The sequence below is a fragment of the Zosterops lateralis genome, assembly GCF_965231275.1.
Source record: "Zosterops lateralis genome assembly, chromosome: 1".
NCBI classification, from domain to species: domain Eukaryota; kingdom Metazoa; phylum Chordata; class Aves; order Passeriformes; family Zosteropidae; genus Zosterops; species Zosterops lateralis.
This window is the reverse complement of record NC_139762.1, coordinates 105,229,754-105,252,155: the sequence shown is the minus strand read 5'-3', so window position 1 is coordinate 105,252,155 and position 22,402 is coordinate 105,229,754. Positions and strand designations below refer to the sequence as shown.

The following is a 22,402-nucleotide window of genomic DNA, read 5'->3' as shown; positions in this document are numbered from 1 at the left end:
ATCAGCTCCCTGATCTGATTCACACCATATTCGCTGTGCAGGACAGAGAGGAACCACTGGAAGAATGAAGAAGGAAGCATCTATCCCTCAGGAACAAGCAACAGGAAGAGATTAATACCTCAGACTGGTACTACAGTGAGCACACTGTAACTTGAAATTAGAGTTTAATATTTCATATCTGACCAATGGCCTAGTTAGTAAAAGTTTAAGTAGGCAGGCTGTTTCCCTCTTTTTACTTCTGAGATTTTCAAGCACCTCTTGCTTTCAAAAAATCTATTTCAATATACATGTAAGCAAAGAAACAATGAGGTATATACATTTACATGGAATTCACAAGAATGTATTTGCACAACAGCTTTGTCTTCAGTGAATAATTATGAAATCAAAGAGAAAAGAGAAAATGTGACTTTCAACAGAAAGCAACAGAAGTTACAGGGTAAACAGTTACCAAGCACAGGATAAAATCAACACAAAAAGAAGCAGTAAGGGAAGTATAAATCCAAGATACTGCTCAGCTCAGGACTTTGAAATTCACTCTCTACCCTACCATACTGAACTTTGTATCTACTAATTACATCAATATTAACTGAATGGCATTTTGACTTAATAAGTTTGTTTCATTTTAAATTAAGATATTTTCACCTTCCTAATCCTTCTTGCTCCCAAGCAAAGATTTTACCTTTGCAAAATACAGAGAAAATCTTGGAGCATTTAGGTTCCTGACTGTTGTATTTAAATGCCTAAATTTCAGTTATTCTTTTTTAAAGAAAACATTGCATATACTCCCCATGAATATGAAAATCCCTCTTCATATTTCGAATGTGTAGGTATTAGGTTTGCCATGAGCTGATTTTGTAAACATGAAAGATTAATGCAGTGAGCTGTTCTCTTGATTTCTTTTTTTATTCTTTTCTTCTAAAACAAATCTGTTTCTTTAAAGAACAGTGTGTATTTATTTTCTTTAGATGCAATTCTATGGATAAGCATTACAAAAAAAATACTATCCCATTATTAAACATAATGGTATGGAATGATATGAATTTACTAATTAAAGTTTTTTCAAATAATTTCTAACTTGATTTGAATATGGAAATGCGGGGCTACAAATGGGCACTGACTTCTTTTTTATAACATAGCTGTATGATTTGCAATTGAAAACTTAGACTGAGGCCGTTCAGACCTTGGGTTAATCGACATGTTAGTCACGGCATTTTTCAGTGATCAAGAAACCAGGTTACACAACCTGCCACGGCAGCGCAGGATATTTATTGTTCTATATCTGCGTGAAGTCCCTGCCTTGTTACTAGCAGGGCTGCCTTTTTTTTTCCCTCTCCCACTCCTCCCCCCCCGCCCCAAACGTTTCTAAGTATAGTGACAACCTCATCAGGGTTTACTAGTAGCAGCGCAAGCTCAGTGAAAACCTGGGAAATCTAACTGGAAACATGAGAGAGAGCTTTATTTGGCAGTGCTAAAAAAACCTGGGGACAAATGGCTAAGCGGCGGTGGAAGTGCAGGCTGCACAATCAATAGGCAGAGAGCCGGATAGAGGCTCCCTTCGCTGCCGGATCGACAATCGACAGCTGAGAGACTATTTTTTGCAATGGTTGACTAAATATGGTCAGGGAAGAGAGAGGCACAAGAGAGCCTGTTTGCCTGGGAGTGCATGTTTCAAATGCTTAGCTGCCTATAAAGCCGTAACAGTTTTGCTCGTGCCCTCTAAGTGGGAAATACGGTTGGTGACTTCTGTAGTGTGTGTGCGGGAGCCCTGACCTCGCGAGCAGACTTGACCTCTGAAGATGGAAAGTAGCTTCAACACAGACCTGCCTACAGTTAAGCCTGGAAACATAACCTCAAGCAAGAAAAGATGCAGTGCAATATCTAAGGAACTAGAAGAAACCAATATTTGCCGGGGGAGGGGGGAGATGATGGCTATTTTTTTGGTGCCTTTTTCTAATTTTTTTTTTTTTGGAAGCAACTCCAACTTTTGGGGGCTTGGTTTTGGTCTTTTGTTGGGTTTTTATTTTTCTTTTTGCCTGTGATGATCTTCATCCGACAGTGGGCTAAGTTCACCTTCCCTTGGCTTCCTAGCATCTATCCTTGGAGTCTTAACTCTCAGTCCAGCAGACATAAGGTATAATTTCTATACAACATCATCTGTATTTTAGCATTCAAAAGAAAGGAAGAAGGTGCCAATTAGGCACCCATCTTCATGCCTTTTTTTTTTTCTTTTAAGTTTTATCTATTTAAGGTGGTGAGGTACTGTATGCACCGACATTCACCCCCCCCCCCCTTGCCTCCCCCTCCCATGTAACGAAGAGCTGATTCAGCGAATAGAGTGAGAGCACTCAGGATGAGATGGCTGCTGCTGATGTGTCTCTAGGTCATTACCTCTCTTCCAACTGCAAATGCTGCATGATACTAAGCTTACAGGTAACAGAACATCAGGAGACCTGCATTATTCTGCACGTTTAAAGGATGCCTATGACTTTCTGCATGTATATCTTATTTACTAGACTGTTATTTTAATTGTTGTATTAATCCCTCTACTCTGGGAACAGCTTAATTTTGAGTGTGCTAAAGTACCAAGCATTTGTAGTGTAAAGAGCAGGTTGAAAGAAAACAACTGTTAGTCCAAATTCCATAGCAAAAAAAAAAAAAAAAAAAAAAAAGGAAAAAAAAAAGGAAGAAACCGAAAAACCCAAATCCCAACTTGCTTAGTAGGTAGAATTCTTTTTAAAGAAGATAAACTAATAAATTGCAATGCCATTAACTGGCTGTTCATTTCAGTGAAATATATTCTTATCTTCCTATGCACAACCAAAAATGTACAAACTTGAAAAAGAAAACCTAATAAACAGTGTGGTAGTGCAATGCTGAGTTCTCAAATAGGTCTAGGCAAAATTTTCAAGGTGCTTTGTATCAGACATACGTGAAAACAGCCTACTTAAAAACTAGAATGTGACTGCTGTGATTCTAATGCTGCATTGCTGATTCTTCTTGTACTACTGTGCTAGCTACTGCTACACTCTGATTTGCTCTCTATCAGCTGCACTAGGTTTTTGTCATGAGCTGCAGAAATTCTTACTTCCTCTGCTCTCAGCTTTCCTTACAACTATTACAGTTACTAATTGTTAAGCTTATTTCAAATTTACCTTCTAATGCTATAGAGACAAAGCTTACTCTACTGTAATCCAAATCAACTCCTGAAATACGTATTAAGCAAACATAAGCTATATCTGACAGTCCCTCAGAAGTCAAAGCCGTACTGCACATCAAATATTTAACCACTGTTCCAAACCAAGTCGCACGAAATCTTACAAAACAAGGTTAAACCTGGGCTTTGTTTCTATTAGATTTTTTGTTTGGTTTGGGTTGATTTTTTAGTTAATTATTTTAGCTGTCATAAATATTTTGAGGGTGGACAAGACTTTGACTTGAGCAGGTGAGTGCCAGTTTTAAAAAACGAAAAAAGCTGCTTGCAGAAGGGTTGAATAGGTATTAGCTTTCACATGTGACCTTCGGCCTAACAATCCAAATCCTGTCACAGCAGTTAGAGGTTGTTTTCTTAATTCAATGTCATCATCTTTAGGATAAGCAGGATCACTGGTGACATGTGCTTTTGTGTTTGGGTTGGGCTTTTTGTGGGGTTTTTTTTGTTTGTTTTGCTTTGCTTTATTTTTTGTTTTGTTTAGTTTTTCAAACCAGTCTGAAATACAGTGTAAATAAGTATAAACCTGCAAAGAGTTTGCAGAATAATGGATCACATACAAAAAACACAGAAATGGGACTTGGGGTAAGAAAACAAGTTTATAACTGCTATTTTAGATCAGTTTATGCTTCCCTTCAGGACACTAGATGCAAACTGTACCCCAGCATGAAAATCTGCTAGAAGACCTGGGAGGAAGCTGAAGTTTTTACAGTGGACTACAACTACGAATTCTAAGAAAAGATATTGTAAACCTACCAGCGATTCAACTCTCTACTTAAACACGGTCACTTAGAAGAGCAAGAGGCTGCAAAAATACGGAAAAGCACTTCTAACATCAGTGCCATCCCAAAACAATGAACTATGCCCGGCTTTAAGACACTGTGCAGGTAAATTGCGTTGCAAAGTTCAGTTAGCATAGTAAGTTTATTTTCTACCATCAGTTAATCAGAACTGCTGTCCTTCCAAAGAGCTGTCAGCCTGTTTTACCTAATGACAGCAAGGAAAAGCAGCAAAATACTTTTCAGTTTCATCTGACAGGCAGTCAAGCAACTCTGTCTGTACCTGCTCAGAGCACATACTTCTTTATGTACCCATATGAACATACAATGCTATGGAATGTAAAGAAGTATGTATTTTTGGCAGGCAAGGAACGACCAAGTAAGAGGAAACTAAACAGCTGCTGGAAGAAACAGGTTTCCCTCTTGTTTGAATGACATTCATGTGACAAATTGGCTTGCTGAGGGTCAGCTGGTACTGCCAAAATAACTCATACTTGTTAGTAACAAATCACAAAACATTAAATTAAGTGACTATAAAAGTGGGTAGAAAGAATTGTTAACAGCTGATAAGCAGAATATTAGCTGCAAACAGAATTCAAACCAAGGCTGGAAATGAAACCTTGAAATGCATAAATTAAGACTGCAGCACAGCTGCAAAATTCATCATTACCAGTACTCCTCACTTCATAGATCTTAAACTAAACTTCAAAGCCTGGTTATCAAAATGCATCTCATAAAAACAAGCCACTGTTCTAGTAATCACAGCCTGTTCTGTGTACTTCAGATGGTAGTACTTAAATCAGCATCTACCATAGAACATTTAATCCACAGGTTGCAACTGAGACAAGTATTACTGGCTAAGGAATTACAGGTGTGATCTAGAGAAAATGATAGTCAAAATAATTGACTATAACTTCTACAATTTATTAAGACTTAAGTTAGAATTTTCTCCAAATCAGCACTTATTATGCTCACTGAGCTCTTAGATACAAAGTGCAGTGTCAGGTTTATGCACAGAAAGTGACAATACAGAGATTTCTAGGCCAGAGTTGCTAGTCAGCGGATTAAAGCTATTGACAGATTCCTAAATGAAAACACAAATGACAACTACAGCCCAAAAGGTAAGTTATCTTAAATACTATTTTCAAATAAGCTGAATTAATTTTAAATCCAAATTTAAGAAAATTTGCCATAAAATAAACATTGTAGCATTCAAAAAATTTTAAGAACTACATGAGAAATAGCTCCACAATAGTTTCAAGTTCTAAAAGCGATATTAATTAAAATACACAGGTGTATACCATCCCTAAGTAAAGATACTCAAGATCAAATTCAAGAACAAGGGAAAACATGAGGAAAGAGCTCCCTACTCATCAATCCAGCCATTTCTATTCATGACATCAGATCTCTAAAACTAGTTATTAAATAGGATATGTCCATGATAAGTAGGCATATTTGGCCCAGCTTAAAGATTCTAACTGCAGCCCTTTGCTTACTTTGTCTGTGAGGAAAAAAAAACCCAAGCAAAACAAACAAGAAAAATAAACGAAAGCAACGCATGATTTTTAGATGGAGAAGTTATTTTTAAATACTCATGTAATTCTCAAAGAGCTAATAATATATATAGCCTGATATTTTTAACACCTGAGACTACATCTTAATATATATACAAGAAGAAATATTATCTTACCTGCTTAAGAAAGCAAAGTCTCAATATTTGTTTTAAAGCTCTTTTTCTCTTACCAGTAGAAATTTTGACACGAAGGCTACAGTATCTTAACATCTAAATTAAAATCTGGTTTATAGTGGGAAACAAATCAAATTGCAGTAGCTTTTCTGAATAAAGCAATGCTACTAAACTTGATCATGCTCACAGAAGTAATTTGGTGTAACCGACAGTTTCAGTGAGGGGTTAATTGCTCAGCATTTTCTTCTTTTCCTGAAGAGTTCCTGTGCTCAGCACCAATTGATTTAGCTTCCACTATATAATGGGACAGATTTTTTTACAGCTTTAATTTATCTGAAAGGTTTTCGGTAACAATTTATCGTACTGTGTTCTCCCTTGTATAACATTGCAATGTTATTCTGACACAAAATGACAGTTCAGAGTGATACAAAAGTTAAAATTATATGTTGACATTGCTTCCTGCTAGTTCATGTTAGCATATCTCTAAGAATACATACCCAGTCACTCTAAAATGTCACATCCATCACTTAGATCAGCTGTTCAATTTTAACCGAGCACACGTTGAACTTTGGGCATCTGCTGACACAGTTGTAACTCAAACATTTCAACTGTGTGACTGACAGGGATAACAGATGCTGACATTATCAAATGCTACACAGCTCTTTTTCCACAGCCGTTTTTTGTCCCGATATGGCCAGTACATGAAGCTGTATTGCCATCCAAAAGCACACTTGAGCAGCTGTATCTGTAAAACAGTTCCTCTATAACTGGTAAAAATAGAAACTCATTTTATAGCCATCTTGATGCTTAAGTCCAAGTGACACACCTGCTACGTTTCTATTAGGATACATGGTGTTGGGAATATATTTACATAAATCTTCTCACCATCATCAGACTATGCAACAAACAGATGCAGAATATCCTTGACATACTCATTACTAGGGAATGGTTTCAACTAAGGTTGTCCCCTACATTCCACTGCAGTCAAAGCTCAGGAAGTATGGCATAAAAAAAGCTAAAGCTCAGAAAGTATGGCATAAAAAAAAAGCTACGTGAGCTCGCACAATTGTATTAAGGGCCTTAGTTGAGAAGAACTCAGATGCAATCCTGGATAAATCTTTAAAAGTTGTGCTTTTTCTTGCATTAAATGGTTTTACATATACTATCAGGGTAAAAATAAATTAACTACCCTGCTATATTATATAATCATTCCTAAAAAGTTAATACTAACCAGAGATATAGCAATGGAATTGAAAGCACTTGGCATTTATATTTGTGCTAACCAACTACAGCATAAAAGCAGCTGCAAAAGGGAACCTGCCAGAAAATGAATGAGGGGAAGGGGGGGAGGAGGGTGACAAGGAAACTGAAATGTTCTTCCCCAGTAAGGTTTAACATAAAGAAGTAAGGGGGCTCTATATGATGAAGTTTTACGACTAGAGTTTCTAATCTATTCTAAAATTTGATTACACTAGACAGGAAAAAGTTAAAATTGTAACTACGATTTGATTTGAGACTCATCCAAAGATCCTCAAGGAAATACTCAAGGACAGAACAAACCTGTACAGACCTTTCTGGTATACAGCTTTTAATTGTGCCATCTCCAAATTAGGAAAGAGTTAAAAATTTGCACTGACAAGAAACAAATTGTGTAACACAGAAGAAAGTTTTGTGTTCTTTGTGCACTGCTCATGTGCTCTAAAATGTGTTACTGAATTATAAGCTTCCTGCACTCCAATGCTTTGCTAAAGCTGGTAAAATGGAACCAAATCACCTCTTCAATGGATTTGGTCCCCTTCAACCAGCTGTAGCTATGCATTGATCACTACAGGATTTCTCATGTTTTTAAATCTGGACATGAAACCTGCTCAGAGCAATTATCTAGTCCTCCTCTCTGCAGTCCAGCCCAACTTCTAGGCAGCCAGAAGATAAAAGGTAACAAGAGTGTAGCAAATTCTGTATTCCAAAATCTCAAGTTTGTATTTGTAAATAAATAGCTACTGGTGTTTAACATTTTGTCCATATACAGTGAAAATCATCTCTTACAACATTTATAAAGAAGATAGGTAAGCAGTGAAATAAACATTTCCCTATGATTTATTGTCTCTTGTATTCTTCCTCAAGTCTGGTGCCCTTTCTAGCAGGACTAATTTAAAAAATCCAAAAGGAAACAATCACGAACAGTACTGGTAGAGCAGATTTACTTCTCCCCTTTTTTTCATTGCACAAGGAAGGAAACTCCACAGGGCAGAAACTTTATTTGCTATCTTGTATCTGTCAGGCACATTATTTACTATTCAAAGATAATAAATTTGTCACTGACTTCAACAGCTACAGGCTAATCTGCCATCTAATAATAGGTCTGCTCATGGAGACTGTATTCTTCCTCCAAACCAACTTGAACAAAAGTATTCTTCCAAAGCATTTTCTGACATAATACTTTAATAAGAGGTTTTAAAAACAGGCTCTCTTTGCACTCAGCTTCAACTAAGCTTAACCTACACTTACTGTCAGAACTGCAAATGCAAAAGCAAAAAACTACTTTGACTGGTTTAGAAAATAATTGTACCACTCTCCTTTCCTCAGAACTTGTCTCTCTGAGGACTTCCATGACATCACAGCCCATGAGTCCTGCAGACACTTCCTGAAGACACTCATTAACACTATGTAGAAGTGAGAAACTCCACCTCTCAATTAAATTGCTAGAGTTAGAAATTTCAATGCCAACCTGTTCAAACCATCTGCAAATCTAAAACCAAATGGAGATCTCCTAAATAATAAGAAAACCATGGGAAAAAATTATGCCTATTTTAAACCACTATCTTCTGTTTGCCAGTTTATGAACATAAAGATGACATACTTCTTTCTCCGGGAGTAAGATACATGAAATCAGTACCTTACTCCAGGCCCTTAATTTTTTTATTTTAAAGTCCAGCAAAATGTATTGCTCTGAAGAACTAATCATACACATGTGAAGTCAGGTCAGCTTCAAGAGCAGCCTCTATTTAAGATGCTAGCTGCAGAGTGAATAAAGCTCTCTTCACAAGATACAATGCAAATCTAAAACTAACTGGGGCAACGGATATAAAATACGCCTACACTTCACAGTCATGTCTTCAGCTCAAAAATCTGAAGTCACAGGTATGCGAATAGATCAAACATAAGCAAGAGATGATAACATGGCAAAAATAACCAATCTGTACAGTATTTTCAAATTTTACTCTCCTTTTTTCTGTCTGAAAAAAATCTCATTAACACTGAAGAGGCAAAGTCTGCCAAGCTTTGAGGCTCACAGTGCTTTGAAAAAAGTCCAAAATAAATGCACTTTTAATATGACTGACTCAGTTAAAAATCGCAAATAAGAAACCATGTATTAAATAAAAGTTTAACTTCCCCACACCTAATTTAAAATTTCTTTTTAGCTTTCCCATGCACAAGTTTAAAGCTACCTACAGCATAAAATAATATCCATTCTACATTTCAACACTATACATCAGCACAAAAACCAGAAGTTCTCTTTCTGTACCAATTCACAAGGTACAAAGAGAAGCAAAACATGAAAAGAAGAAATACTCTACTAAGAATAGGATGCTGTCTGAAACACACTGTACCTTGACTTGTGGAAAACACAGCCAAACTGCTACGGAAGATAAAGTGCCGAGAAAATATAAGCTATTTGACATAAATCGCTATCTTTCTTATAATATTTATCCAATATTCAAACATTTAATATGGAATGGATTTGTTTTCATATGAAAAATTAAAAACTTTGGAATGTTATTCTCAGTACAATTTGTAGCTTTTTTCTTGGGACATTTATCTATTATTTATAAAGATCAGAACTCAAGAAACAAGAGGTTTTGCTCTCAATATGAAATTGGTTGCAAATACCTATTTCAAATCAACTAGAGAAAAATACTATTGAAATCCACTTCCATTTATTGTGTTGCCCATGCACTTAATACATGCATTTGTTTTATTTTCCTCAACAAGGAAGATGAACTTAATTCTTGCATACATAGCACATTTTTAATTTTTAGAATTATGGCAATGCACACAAATGCATACACATTTATATACACATACGAATACGTGTTCAACTATTATAAAATAATATAGAAATTACATAATAGAGCTATATGTTTAAATACAAGGGGAATTTATTGCACTGTATTAATATAAGGCACCACATCCTGAAGCAACAAATCTTTAGGTGGAGCAGAGAAGCTCAGATGAGGTAAGATAGGTCTTTAAGTAAGGTTTAAAGCAGAACCTATTACGTACTGTTTGTGACCCAGAGCAGCAACAAGCTAAAGATGAGGGGGTTATTTTTAACAGTGTTTTAAATAGCTTGTGCTTAGTACATTTAACAGATCAGTAATAGCCATTGCTCTATATCAGATTAAAAACCAAAGTGGCAAATACAAATACTTTGGTTTCATTCAGAAACAGGCAAGTGGCAGAACTATAAAATCAGCAATGAAACAAACAAGTATCACTGAAGTCTTGAGAAATATAAAACTCAACTTCTAGATGAATGAAACTATTACAACAATTTTTGGCCAGGGAGGAGAAATCAAAATAGACTTATTTTGGTTTCATTTTCAATCATTTCTTCCCAGGCTGATGGGTAAAATATCTAATGCTGTGAGCATTAGATATTTTAGATAAAACTACTCCTTCTGTGATGGGAGAAAAAAAATTCCTTTTCTGCATACTTGAGCAGTGCTCAGATGGAAATGCAACCCAAAAAGAATATTAAATATCTGTTTTAGATTCAAGTGAAACCCCATGTATGGATGGAACCCACACAGCATTCAAACCACGAATACTGGAAACATTTTCCAATACTTCCAATAAAAAACTTCCGTAAAGGAGGGAGGATTCTGGTTAAAACTGCACTCTGCACACATTCTACCAACCATCAAACTGACCCAGTCTGAGCTACAACTTGGATCCCCCCATCAAAGGAATGGTCTGTCACTCCTAAAACATTGACCCACAGAAAAATCTCCAGCACATGCCTATGAAAAACATTTTTTTCTCCACACACTTTCCTTGCATCTCATCATGAGATTATGGTCACACAAACCAACTACCACAAGAGCTGAGAAAACCACTGCAGGAAAATAACTAACAAAAAATACCCTACCTAGGTAAGTGAGACAGGAAACAGTGCTCCTGGCTAATGCTGTTATAAAAGTAAGGAAGAATTCACTTTAAAGAAAGAAGGTACCAAGTCAGATTTGAAAGAATTGTCTTCTGAATGCCAAAAATAATCTCCCTTCACTTGGTCCTTGACACACTCTCTTAAAGACCTTTTATGACTACTGTAGAATATGTTGAACATTTACTCATCCTATCAACACTTCCAACCACTACTTTTACCTTGTTTAATTATTCCATTCCACTAACATAGATAATTATCTCTACTTTTTAATTATCAGTCTTGACAGCTATGTTCTAAGAGACTAACCTAAATTTTAATCCCATATATTAATAATGGGGGGAAATTATACAAATTTACAGCCTTATTTCTCTAACTTCTCTCAGCTGAAAAGCCAAATTTAGTAGTAAACAGGCAAACACATACATTTCTTCTTTTGTGTAAACTATACTGAATATTCCATTCCAGGATAAAGTATTATTCAAGTCTTATTAGCATGACAGCTTTGAAAAATACCATTTATCCACAATGTAATAAGGAGTCAGCAACACAACTTTTCTTTAAGGTTCTATCTATGGAGTAGTTTTCAAAAGCTATCTTAACTGAAAATTGAATGTAGACATATAGAATGCAGCTAGTATAAAGCAAACTATGCCTTTAAATGATTTTTTTCAGTTGAGTTGCTATATAAAAGCTGAAATACAAAATTCCTTCTAGATACACTTCTATGAAAATATAAATAACTGTTTCATACACTGACAAATATAATCTAACGCAACAATCCTAAGGGTGCTTTAGAACTGTATGGTTTGGAACTGTAATTATCCACAAACAAGTATATCTAAAAAACTCAAATCCCTTTATCAAATCTAATAGTCAAGAAGGTAAACATAGAAGTATTTATGATTTTTATCCCATGTCAAGATTCCATCTTCAAGATCTTACTAACTTATTTATCAAACTTTTACTGGCAAAGTTTTACAACCATGACAGGAAATTTCTCAGGAATTTGGAGTTATCTGAATATAGCATTAAACTGAGTAGGCTCTTAGCTTCATTCTAGCAAGGGCTTCCACGTATTAGAAAGATGTATGGCTAAGCAACATCAGCATTTAAAAAATACAACTACATGCAGATTTAAGGATCTTCTGAAAGAATACCATAGTTCTACCCTTACATGCACTTGTTTTCCTTTTACATATGATAAAAAATATCTTTCAAAAAAAAATCTGTACCTAGGGTTTCCTCTTAGTGCAGCATGGTGAAGAGCATTAAACCCATTGTTGTTGGTGATAGTAACATCTGCTCCAGCTTCTAATAGTACAGCAAGGATATCGTCACGCTTTTTACTTATTGCATCGTGAAGTGGAGTGTCTCCTTCAGAATCCTAAAACCAGAAACAGTTTATGTCGATTTTTGCATGCAATCACATTAAAAAGATCCTAAAATATCTCTAGGAAAACTGACGACACAAACACAAAACAGCTCTTCCAGACCTAAGTATTGTTATACTGCAGAGTTCAGAGCAAGCTGCTTCTCCTCTTGCTCCAGTTTTGCAAATGCTTCAGTGGGAAACCCCACCCTGAGCTCCACCATTGTACAGTCACACTGCTGCCAGAACTATGCTTTGCATCCCAAAGTACTGAAGACACTGGGGTAGATAATGACTTCTCTATGCTTCTTATACAGGCGGAGTTGATGCCCAAATTACAATTTATGAGTAACAGGACAGCAACAAACTAATGTGACAGAGGGAAGACTAGTCAGGCAGAAGGAGGAATGGAATTTTGAGTAATAAATGCTAAGTTTAGCCAGCAATTAACCATGTAGAAGACAATACCAAAACGACAGTGTGAAATTAAAACATCGGCAAATCAAAATAAAAAGCATTCCAGGTACTAAAAGTAGGCATATCTGTTCTTTTAACTGAAGCATATCATTTTCCGCGAAGCAAAAGCCAACGCCATAAAGCAACATTAAGCTTTTAGCTTGTTACAGCTAATACAAGATTATATTACACAAGGTACATGGTAATACTTGACTACACAACTGAACAGGCAAAGAATTTATACTTTTAGCTTGTTGTTTTATTTTTCAAATATCCCAAATAAGGAAAAAATACTTTTTATTCCTAGAAGCATTTTGTACATTACTTATTCAAGGACTCAAATGGCTGGACTGAAGAGAAATGACCTAAACTAACAGCAAGAAAACGCATCCATTTAAGATTATTTGCAGCTACATAGGCAAAATCTCCAGATTTATGCTTCCAGTAAAATTCTTGCACCATATAAGTCAGGAAGTCTTTTGTCACCAACACTGACTCAACTGCAAGCTGACTAACACAGAAACTGAACATTTTAGCAATACATTAGTACAAAAACAGATCTCTACAGTGAGAATCAAAAACTGTCAAACAAAAAGTGCCAGAATATGGAAACACTTAAACCAGTGTGAACCAATTTGCCAGAACTAAATGATGTATCTTTTATTTGGTTTAATTGATATTTCCTGGATTTCCTGTTTACAAACTAATATATATTTCTGTTTGTACAGTAAAGAGGCCACAGTAGTAGAGTGCTGGCCAATTAAATTCCAGTCGTGCCTCAGTCTTACTCTCCTGTGCTCTCATTGACAAAATCAATCACCTACTCACATTTGCACATTGCAGTTCCTCAGCACACACGCTGAATTTGAAAGTCCATTTTTTCAATGGCAATTGTATTTTCCAGATGGAACATCCTTGCACCATTCTACTGACTTTTTCAACTGAAACAAAATTCTGTCATTTAAACTCAGGCAAATCCACTTTGGCTACCTATATGTTCCTATGTGGCTTACAGTCACCCTTTAATGGTCTCAGCACATCAGATTCCAACAAATACTAAAGAGGATCTGGATGACCATAACAGCTCAACCTCAGCAAGATCAAGACAATACCTTAAGAGTCAGGTAGAAGGAGATAAATAAACAATCATTACGCTCATTAATTTCAAAGAAGTTTTTGCTCATCTTCTTTTATGTGGATATACAGCTCCAACAAAACCTGATTATTGACCTGGCAAAACAAGGAGGCAATGTCTTATTACAGCATATCTTGATTTGCCCAGGCCACTACAGCTTTTTCTGATGTAAATGTCTTCAAACTTACCCATTCTCATTTGTTTTACTAATGCAGCTCATGTAGCTGCATTCAGCAGTGTGGATACCTGCTTATCTGACAGCACATTTCCATGCTACCTTCTAAACAAGACATTGCACTTATGCTACTGCTTCCATCACCTTCATTACAGATGAAATTCCATGTGAAATTATGGTACTCGAGATCCCATACATGAGGGCTTTTTAGACAAAAAGCTGAATATTTGAAAGTGAATCTGACTAAATAGTTCTATCAATGATAGATCTATTTGGGGAAAAAAATAAAAGGTTTCTTTTAACAAAATATTCCAGAGTATTGTCAGCCTGCTAAGCTGTATCTTACAGAAAAGCACAGAGTTGTGGGTTCGATATAGGAATAATTAATCGGCAGGAAAGCTAACAATTAGAAATAACTACAGACTGTGAAAATGACAGTTAGTATCAAATGTCCAGAATAAATCAGATGTCAATCTAGCTGTCAAGAAAATAAACAGACTTAATAGCATTTTTCTTACAGTTGATCACATGGCGGAGTAAAGGTTGAGATAGACAATTTACAATGTCTGTTCCTTTCAATCCCATTTTTCGTATTTTTTCTGTCACTTACATGCAGCAAATCATACAATTCAGTAGCTGAAAAGTGACCCTACATTAAAATTTACTTTACCTGGAGACTGGGGTGGCAGCCAAAGTCCAGTAAAGTCTTGACAACTTGCAGATGACCTTTGTTGACAGCAATATGGAGTGGAGTCTGCCTGCGCTTGTTGCGAGCGTTCAGATCTGCGCTGCCTCGGTGCAAAACCTCAATCACAGCGCCCTCGTCACCAAAGGCTGCGTGATGGACAGCCCGGTCTCCATCCTTGTCCTAAAGTGGAAATGCTCATTTAACCTGCTATATTTCACATAACCTTTGCATTTAAACAAGAAGATTATTTCAACTAACAACTGTCTATATTTGATGTAATAAGAAAAAATAGACTACTATGAAAAATGAGACTACACCATTAAAATACCTAATTAAATAATTGCTCAAACTGCAGCAATAGAGAATGAAGAATCAGTTCACATATAAACACATATGTTCTACAATATATGATACTCTACAGCATATACAACTATTGTCAACTATTGTCCTGAATCTTTGTGTGATTTGTTCATCAAACTCAAAAGGCTTCATCTGGGTTTCTACTACAAAGCAACCACTGTAAAGAAAAAACCCAAACCAAAAGAACCAAAAGACCCACAAACAAAATCCAATGCCCAAACAGTATTACATTTAATATCCTAAGGCAGGTTCTTCCTGTAGCCTGGGAAGTGTTACAGATTGCAAACCATAGTGCAAGACATGAGTATTTCCTTGCTCATATAATTAGGTTAATATTTATTAGGATTTACTATATGTCTTGGTTTTCACTTAATAAACCTTTTCCAAAGGAAATCTGTGACTGATGCTGACATTAACTAGAAGTTCTGATTCTGTGTTGATGATTCACAGTGTTAAAACTCTGATTCAGTTTGTTTCAGTTTCACTCAAACTGAGAATTAAAATGTGAAAGTCAAATTTGTCAGTTTAGGCTATTTTAGCATTCATAGAAGTTCACTGTACAACATGAAACATTTTAAAATATCAATCAAGTGATATTTCAGCATTAATGACAGTATACAGAAGACAGAAGTAAAATGGAAGTCATACATGATGAAATAACTTCCATAAGCTAGTTTCTAACTAAGTATTTGTGCATAGTTTAATATAAACACGCATTTGTAGGATTCAATTTTGAAAACAGAAATACTGAAAATTGTAAAATAAAATCATGACTGATCAAGGGCTCACTGCCTCTCCTGAGTAAGCTTAAGTTTCTCATCAATTTGCTTCTTCAGCAACATCTTTCAAAAGTATTTTCATTATGTATACCACATTTCTAATATGTTTTAAACCAATGCAAAAATTAATAGCTCTCAGCATAAACTGTATTTGCACAATGAGACTAGTTACAGCATTTTAAATGGTGGAAGAAGACTTATCCCCTAATTATCAAACATACCTTTTTTGAAAATATCGATATGGTTTTCAAGATAGGGTCAGGGTACTAAATAGCAGTTTCAACAGCTTTTGAAAAGATGCTTTTATTCCTTCCAAATCAACTCATGCTACCAAGATGCCTTCTCAGATCCAAGGATTCCTTCTCAGGCTCATCTAACATGAATGAACAGTCAAAAGAAGCCAAAGCTTGCCCATTTGGAAGGGCAAAAGATCAGAAAGGGGACCTTCTCTATATTTTTTATCCAGTTATAAGGATCATTACAAGGCAAACCTTATCTAGAGTGTGCCAGTAGTCCTAAACTGCCAAAAGCCTTGTATTCACAGAGTACTTTCACAGAGGCATGGTAATTTGTCTTTTCATATTTGCAATCTGAAAAGTACACCGAGATAATTATGGATAAAACCTCATATAATTATTTTATGTTTTAGTTTTACCATATTTCAATTTTGAGACACAACTGCCTGACTTTATGAAGTCTTAATGTATAGAATTCCTACTTTAATGAGTAGGTCCAAGATGATGCAGGCCTTTTTTTAGCTCAGCATCAAAACAAATCATCTCAAGAACTAAATCCTACCCAACAGCAATAAACCATCTAGAAAAAGCTAGCAACTAGTAAATCATCTGTCCTTAAGACTTACATTTAGATATAAATCTAAACATTAAAAGCACTACATCTCCATACATTCCAACAGTCTAATATTGTCAGTGCTGTTAATATAAGAACTGACAACCATTAATGTCTGCGGCCTAGAAGGTTACATATTTTTACTCTGCATTATCTACATCAGGTTTTTGAACTATGTCATTAATCAACTGTTCTCTGACTAACCAGAGGCCACTTGTAGTCTACATTAAGACATCATGGAAAAACACAGGCGACAACAATGAGGATATTCCCAGAAAATGTCATCATGAACGTATATATTCTGCAGTAATGACTGTAAGTGTAAAAATATCCCACTCAGCTATAAAGCAAGGGAAGTAAGGATTTTTATTCACTGCTTCCATGCCTCAGACCACAACAGTGAAGTAAATGGGCTACATTTTTGCTCTGCTTAATGGGATGGCTCTGCTGAATCTTTGCATTTTATAAGCAATTAGTTTCTGAGCACTATATAGATATATAAATATTGATAAACAGCTTACATTTTTAAAGCCTGAAAAATATAACTACAAATCTAATATTATGAAAATTATTAATATTATAATAACCAAGGCAATTATATAATCAAGTGGGAATACCATCTTCACTTAAGCAACACAGTTATATGAAGACTGCTCTAAAAGTCAAGTAAAATCCCTGACAATTTTTTATACTAGTGTGATGGTGTTTCTGAAGCCTGTGCAAACATGAAACTCTGCACAATTCTAGGGCTAGCAGATTACCAGGTGTATTGTTTTCAAACAGTTTAAGTAGTACTTCTACCTACCTCTTTAATGCTTCTAACCCACCCTTTGGTCCACCACTTGATTAACATGGCAGCTCTGAACATCACAGTACAGACGAGAGGCAGTTTAGACTAATTTTAACAGTATTTACTTTGTACTGCAGTGAAAGCACCACTTCTAACATGGAGTTACTTCACAGAAATCAAACCACAGCAAGTATGGATTGCATCAATCTAAGCCATCTTTAGAATTAGCACGAAACCTCTGTAAATTAATAGTGTATCTGTAAATACAAAATAATTTTAATTACAGTAAGAATTACACTGTCCCATTAATGCTTTAACATTCTATAACTTCTGTATATCAAATACAATATAATGCTAGGTGCCCAAAGCATTTGCAGTTATTTTTCTGTTATGTAAACATCTGGGTGCACAATTAATTTCTCAGCATCCCACTAGGCTTCAGTTTTTATTCTTAATAAATCAAATGTAACAGATCCTTCTTGTGCCTCACAAAATGAGAAATCGTTCAGTATGGGCCTTCTGTGTAAATAATTAAGTAAAAATCAATTTAAAATGTGAATATCACAGTATGTTGATAGATAATTCTCAGGAATAATTATTCTAAAAAACCTAAACAAGAGACACTCTTCCATTTTCACTGAAGTTTAGAAAAGGCACCGAAAAACTGGATGCAGAGCTGGCAGTTTCTACCCAAAGATACTGCTATTACTTTCTGCTTAAACTGTTTTAGTTAAGAATCGGAAGATTTCTCCTAACTGAACATTGTATATATAAGAAGCACGGCAAGCATCTGAAGTTGGAGATTCAGCATCTGACATCTTTTTCCCTCAATGCCACAGGCAGAGTTCCCATTGCATTCTACTGTTAAAATTAAACCAAGGAAAGAAAGAAGGGGCTTCATAACATACTGGCTTACATAGCTCTATTACGTTAGTTGTTATATTTCATTTATTAAGAAATGTTAAAGAATTAGATATTGACCCTTTATAATTCTGTTAGTAGTGATGCCTAGAGAGGCTACCTGGAACAGAGGCTAGACAGTGTTAAAGGAATAAAGTAGGTACTTTTTAAAAGGCCTTCAAAGGATACACCTTGGGCAGTACAAGAGCCCAGCCATGGCTCCACCCAAGATGGACACTGGGTCACTTAAGGCATCAGTAGGAGTCTAATTTGGGTACACAATCACGGTAATAAAAGCAGCTTTTCACTCTCTGACATTGAAAAAGAAGACAAGTCAAGTAGAATTATCATGCATATAGCAAAGTTTAAGGACACACAAAGCCTGTTTTGAAAAGTTTAGGTTACCTCTGCCTCTACATCCACGTTCTGTTTCAGAAGCAACTTCAAAATGTCGACGTGGCCATTCTGGCTTGCAGCTTGCATAGCTGTGTGTCCAGCACATTGCCCGTTCACCTGGAATGCCAACATTTGCAGGTGAGTTTCAAGACACAGACACACACACACCTCTGAGGCTGTTTAGCAGCAGAAAACTTAAAGCAACAGCACACATTAACATACAATCAAATTAACAATTTTAAGATGCCTTCTTAGCATATACGGATCTCCTAGGCCTTCTCTATTTTATTTCTATATTAGCTAGACTGAAGGAAAGAGGAAGAAATGGATTTATAACAAACATTAAGACATTAATAATATTTGGGTTAAAAACATTAATCTATGGGTGACTCCTATAAAGGCAAGATTTTTGAGAACAAGTCTCAGATTTATATCTGTCCTCTGCTCTATGGTACATGTAACTTCCTTGCCAAATTTATGGCAACAACAGGAGAGTCTGAACAGAAACCCATGTTTTGTAAAATCTTAAGCTAAAAATCAGTGCTCAGAATCCAAGAATTTCAAACTCTTAACTGTGAACATTACTGCTGTACTGAGAAAGACTAACTTTAAAACATGTTCCCTAAACAAACTCCTACAATTACTAAGCATTTTCTTTTAGACTTTTCAGTATTAGACAAGTTGGTAAAAGGAATTTGACAGAGAACAGATTAGATCTACCTCGTGAGTTAATAAAACAAAACAAACTCATAACAACAGCAAAAACACCCTGAAAAATCTACCCTCCTCCTTCTATTCCCCTTGAAAAAAGAAGAATTTGAATACCCTTCAGTAATGATGAACGTTTGGTTCTCTCCACCAACTCTGGCAGCCAGAGGTTGAAAAGTATCTTAATTCATATGGCAAAGAATACAAAATCTGTCCAGCAAGAAAGTACATACAACTCTGTGTTCACACAGCCCATCCACATTTCATAGGACAACAAACTAGACAAGAGACACTGGAACTAGCTGTACTACTTCTAAGAAGACACACTACCAACTGGCAAGGAGTATTCAGAACAGCTGCACTTCCTTTAGTACCAGAGGCCCCCAAAAGAGATACTCTCAAAACAGAACACTCACATCTACGTCTGGCCTCTTTAGCAAGTCTTCCACTTTAGCAACGTCTCCATTGGCAGCAGCTTTAACCAATTCTTCATTGAGATCTCCAGATTCTTGGGTTTCAAATAATTTTTTCAACAGCTGGGACAATCTCTCTGCAATTGTTAACCAAAGAACAACTAAGATTACAATTCCAATTACACAATAACAGAAAAAAAAGTCCAGCTGCATTTGTTGTGTTTCTAAGGCCACGTTCATAGTAATACACAAACTACCATAAAACAGCAGCAGTAAAATTACTGAGTTTGAAATAAGTGATGTACCCTAGTACCCTTTAGACAGGGGAGACTGCCACATTAGACACTTCAGAACAAACAGGGTTGAACCACAAATAGCTTTTCTTCCACAAAATACAAAAGGGTGGGACAAGGTAAAAACATGAACTTATGTATTGCTGTAACAGACACACTAACATCAGGTATAGCTTGTCTTCAGTGATTTGAAACACTAAGTTGCATTACTTTTCTAGATAGTCTTGTGGTCATTGTACTCAGTTCTTTATTGAGAAAACTCACTGCATCTATGCCTCCTTAGGATAAAATCTAGAAAACAATGTAGAAAATTTTCTTGGCATTGAAGCAAATATGTGAAGAGGAAAGAACACATAGCTATTTAGCTATGACTAAAAAAAGGAAAAATTCTAGTTTCAATTGATCCCTGAAACTGCCAACAGAACATAAAACATGCTGGACAGTCTTTCTGCCTTGTTATTATATGAATGACAGCATGTTCAACAACACTGAAGTGCGATTACAGAGACACCAAAAATCCTACTGTAATTAGTCACAGGATGTCTGACTAAATTTTAAGATGGAAATTTTAAAGAAATAAATGTCCTCAGTTATAATAAAAAGCCACCTGCAACAGATCTCTCACCTGTGCCTGCTATCTTAAACTCCCTATTAAACAAGGAGGCTACTTGTTACTGCCAGTGATAATCTCTCCATGCCTTAGTCCCTGTTTCAATCTGATGTCCCTTCCAACCATTTTTGAAGTCCTTAAGAGTGGACCTCCAAAGACACACCTGCACTGTGACCGAACAGAAGCATCTGATCAATATAACAACATCTTCATATTGACTGCAAGCTTTTTTTCCTATCTTTCTCAAGTAAAACTTCAATTACCCAAACTCCAAGTCAATTATTAACCTTGCATACAAAAAGTAAGTACCTAATAACAATTTTTTAATCAACACAATTACTTGCTGTACACATATTACTGGTTATTCTTCAAACTTACCACCAGAGGCATTACTTATAGCAGATCCTGCTGATGCCACCTTCGAGACAGCTGCTGGATTATAGGTCCAAGATGTCCCACAAACCTCTACCTTCAAGTCACTGTCTGAATAGATCTGCTGAACCCGACCGACTTTACCTAAAGTCTGAATTAAAGAAAACATCAAATGCGAATTAAACATCCAGATTTCTAAATATTTTATTTTTAATATTACATAAATTTGATTAAGTCGATTGTTTAACAGTACAATCACTACCACCTTTAGATAGGTTTCATTAGACTAAGCACATTGCTACACCGGAGCAAGTATTACACTGCGTTTGACAAAAACTTAGAGGAAAATCCCTTTCGGACTCCTGCAGCCTCCAGGTACATTACCACTAATAACTAGAAATACTGCACAAGCTTTACCATTCTATGAATGCAAACACACAGCTACTCACCGGGAGCATTGCCTCAGCCCACTCTCCGTGACCTCTCTGGAGAAGCTTGATTCTCTCCAGGTCGTAACACACTTGAACAAGGTCACCCACTTGGAATTGAGAGGTGCCTCCTTCTGCACCTTGAGCAGCATCTCCACTTCGGACAACATTGGCCTTGGTGAGAACAGCTGGATTAAATGTCCACCTAAACAAGGAAGCATTTAAAGTACATATTAAACACACAAAGCAAAATATATGTTTAAAAATTATCTGTTGGGTAAGTTTCTGCTTGTATGCCTACAAACATTCTGTGAGTGGATACTATATTTGCTGTTATCCATTTTTTGTCCATAAACTTGCCTGTGGCTCATAAATTAATTTCAAGGATAATCTTCAGAGATATACATTTGTAAAGGCAATTAAGAAATATCCTGCCTAAGGGGAAGCAAGCTGACAGCAATATAAAAGTCCTGAAAGGAGCAATACAGTTGCCTTATTTTTCCACGGGATAAAAAATAACTGGTTGAAAAGCCGCAGATCCAAGCCATCTCACAAGGATTGAACTGTCACGAAACTACATGGGAAGAATCCAGAATTTTGGTCCCTCCCCCCAGGTCAAAAGATGCAACATTAAATTATAACAATACTCTTCAATTAAATGGATGTCCCAGACATGCCTCAATTATCAATCAAACTATCCTATTTGTAGTATAAATTTTACTGATTTAGAGGCATTTAGCTGTTTAGGGAGGAGACCACAAGACAGAGCAGCTCCTGTCACTGATTCTGCTGACATTACTGCCAGAAGAAAAGCCACTTGCATCCCTTTATCTGGGA

The 22,402-nt window shown here is 36.1% G+C and overlaps 1 protein-coding gene across 3 annotated transcripts in view; it reads right to left on the bottom strand.

Annotated features, from left to right (window-relative positions):
- MIB1 (MIB E3 ubiquitin protein ligase 1) overlaps nucleotides 1–22,402 on the bottom strand; it is a gene marked incomplete at its 5' end in the record, with an annotated part of 76,873 nt that overhangs the window by 32,121 nt on the left and 22,350 nt on the right. For all 3 annotated transcript variants that reach the window (XM_083871855.1, XM_083871856.1, XM_083871857.1), the window contains 6 exons: nucleotides 12,077–12,228; nucleotides 14,650–14,847; nucleotides 18,751–18,858; nucleotides 19,866–19,999; nucleotides 21,144–21,288; nucleotides 21,587–21,770. In XM_083871855.1, coding sequence (XP_083727981.1) covers nucleotides 12,077–12,228; nucleotides 14,650–14,847; nucleotides 18,751–18,858; nucleotides 19,866–19,999; nucleotides 21,144–21,288; nucleotides 21,587–21,770 — 921 coding nt within the window. The remainder of the gene's footprint in view (nucleotides 1–12,076; nucleotides 12,229–14,649; nucleotides 14,848–18,750; nucleotides 18,859–19,865; nucleotides 20,000–21,143; nucleotides 21,289–21,586; nucleotides 21,771–22,402) is intronic.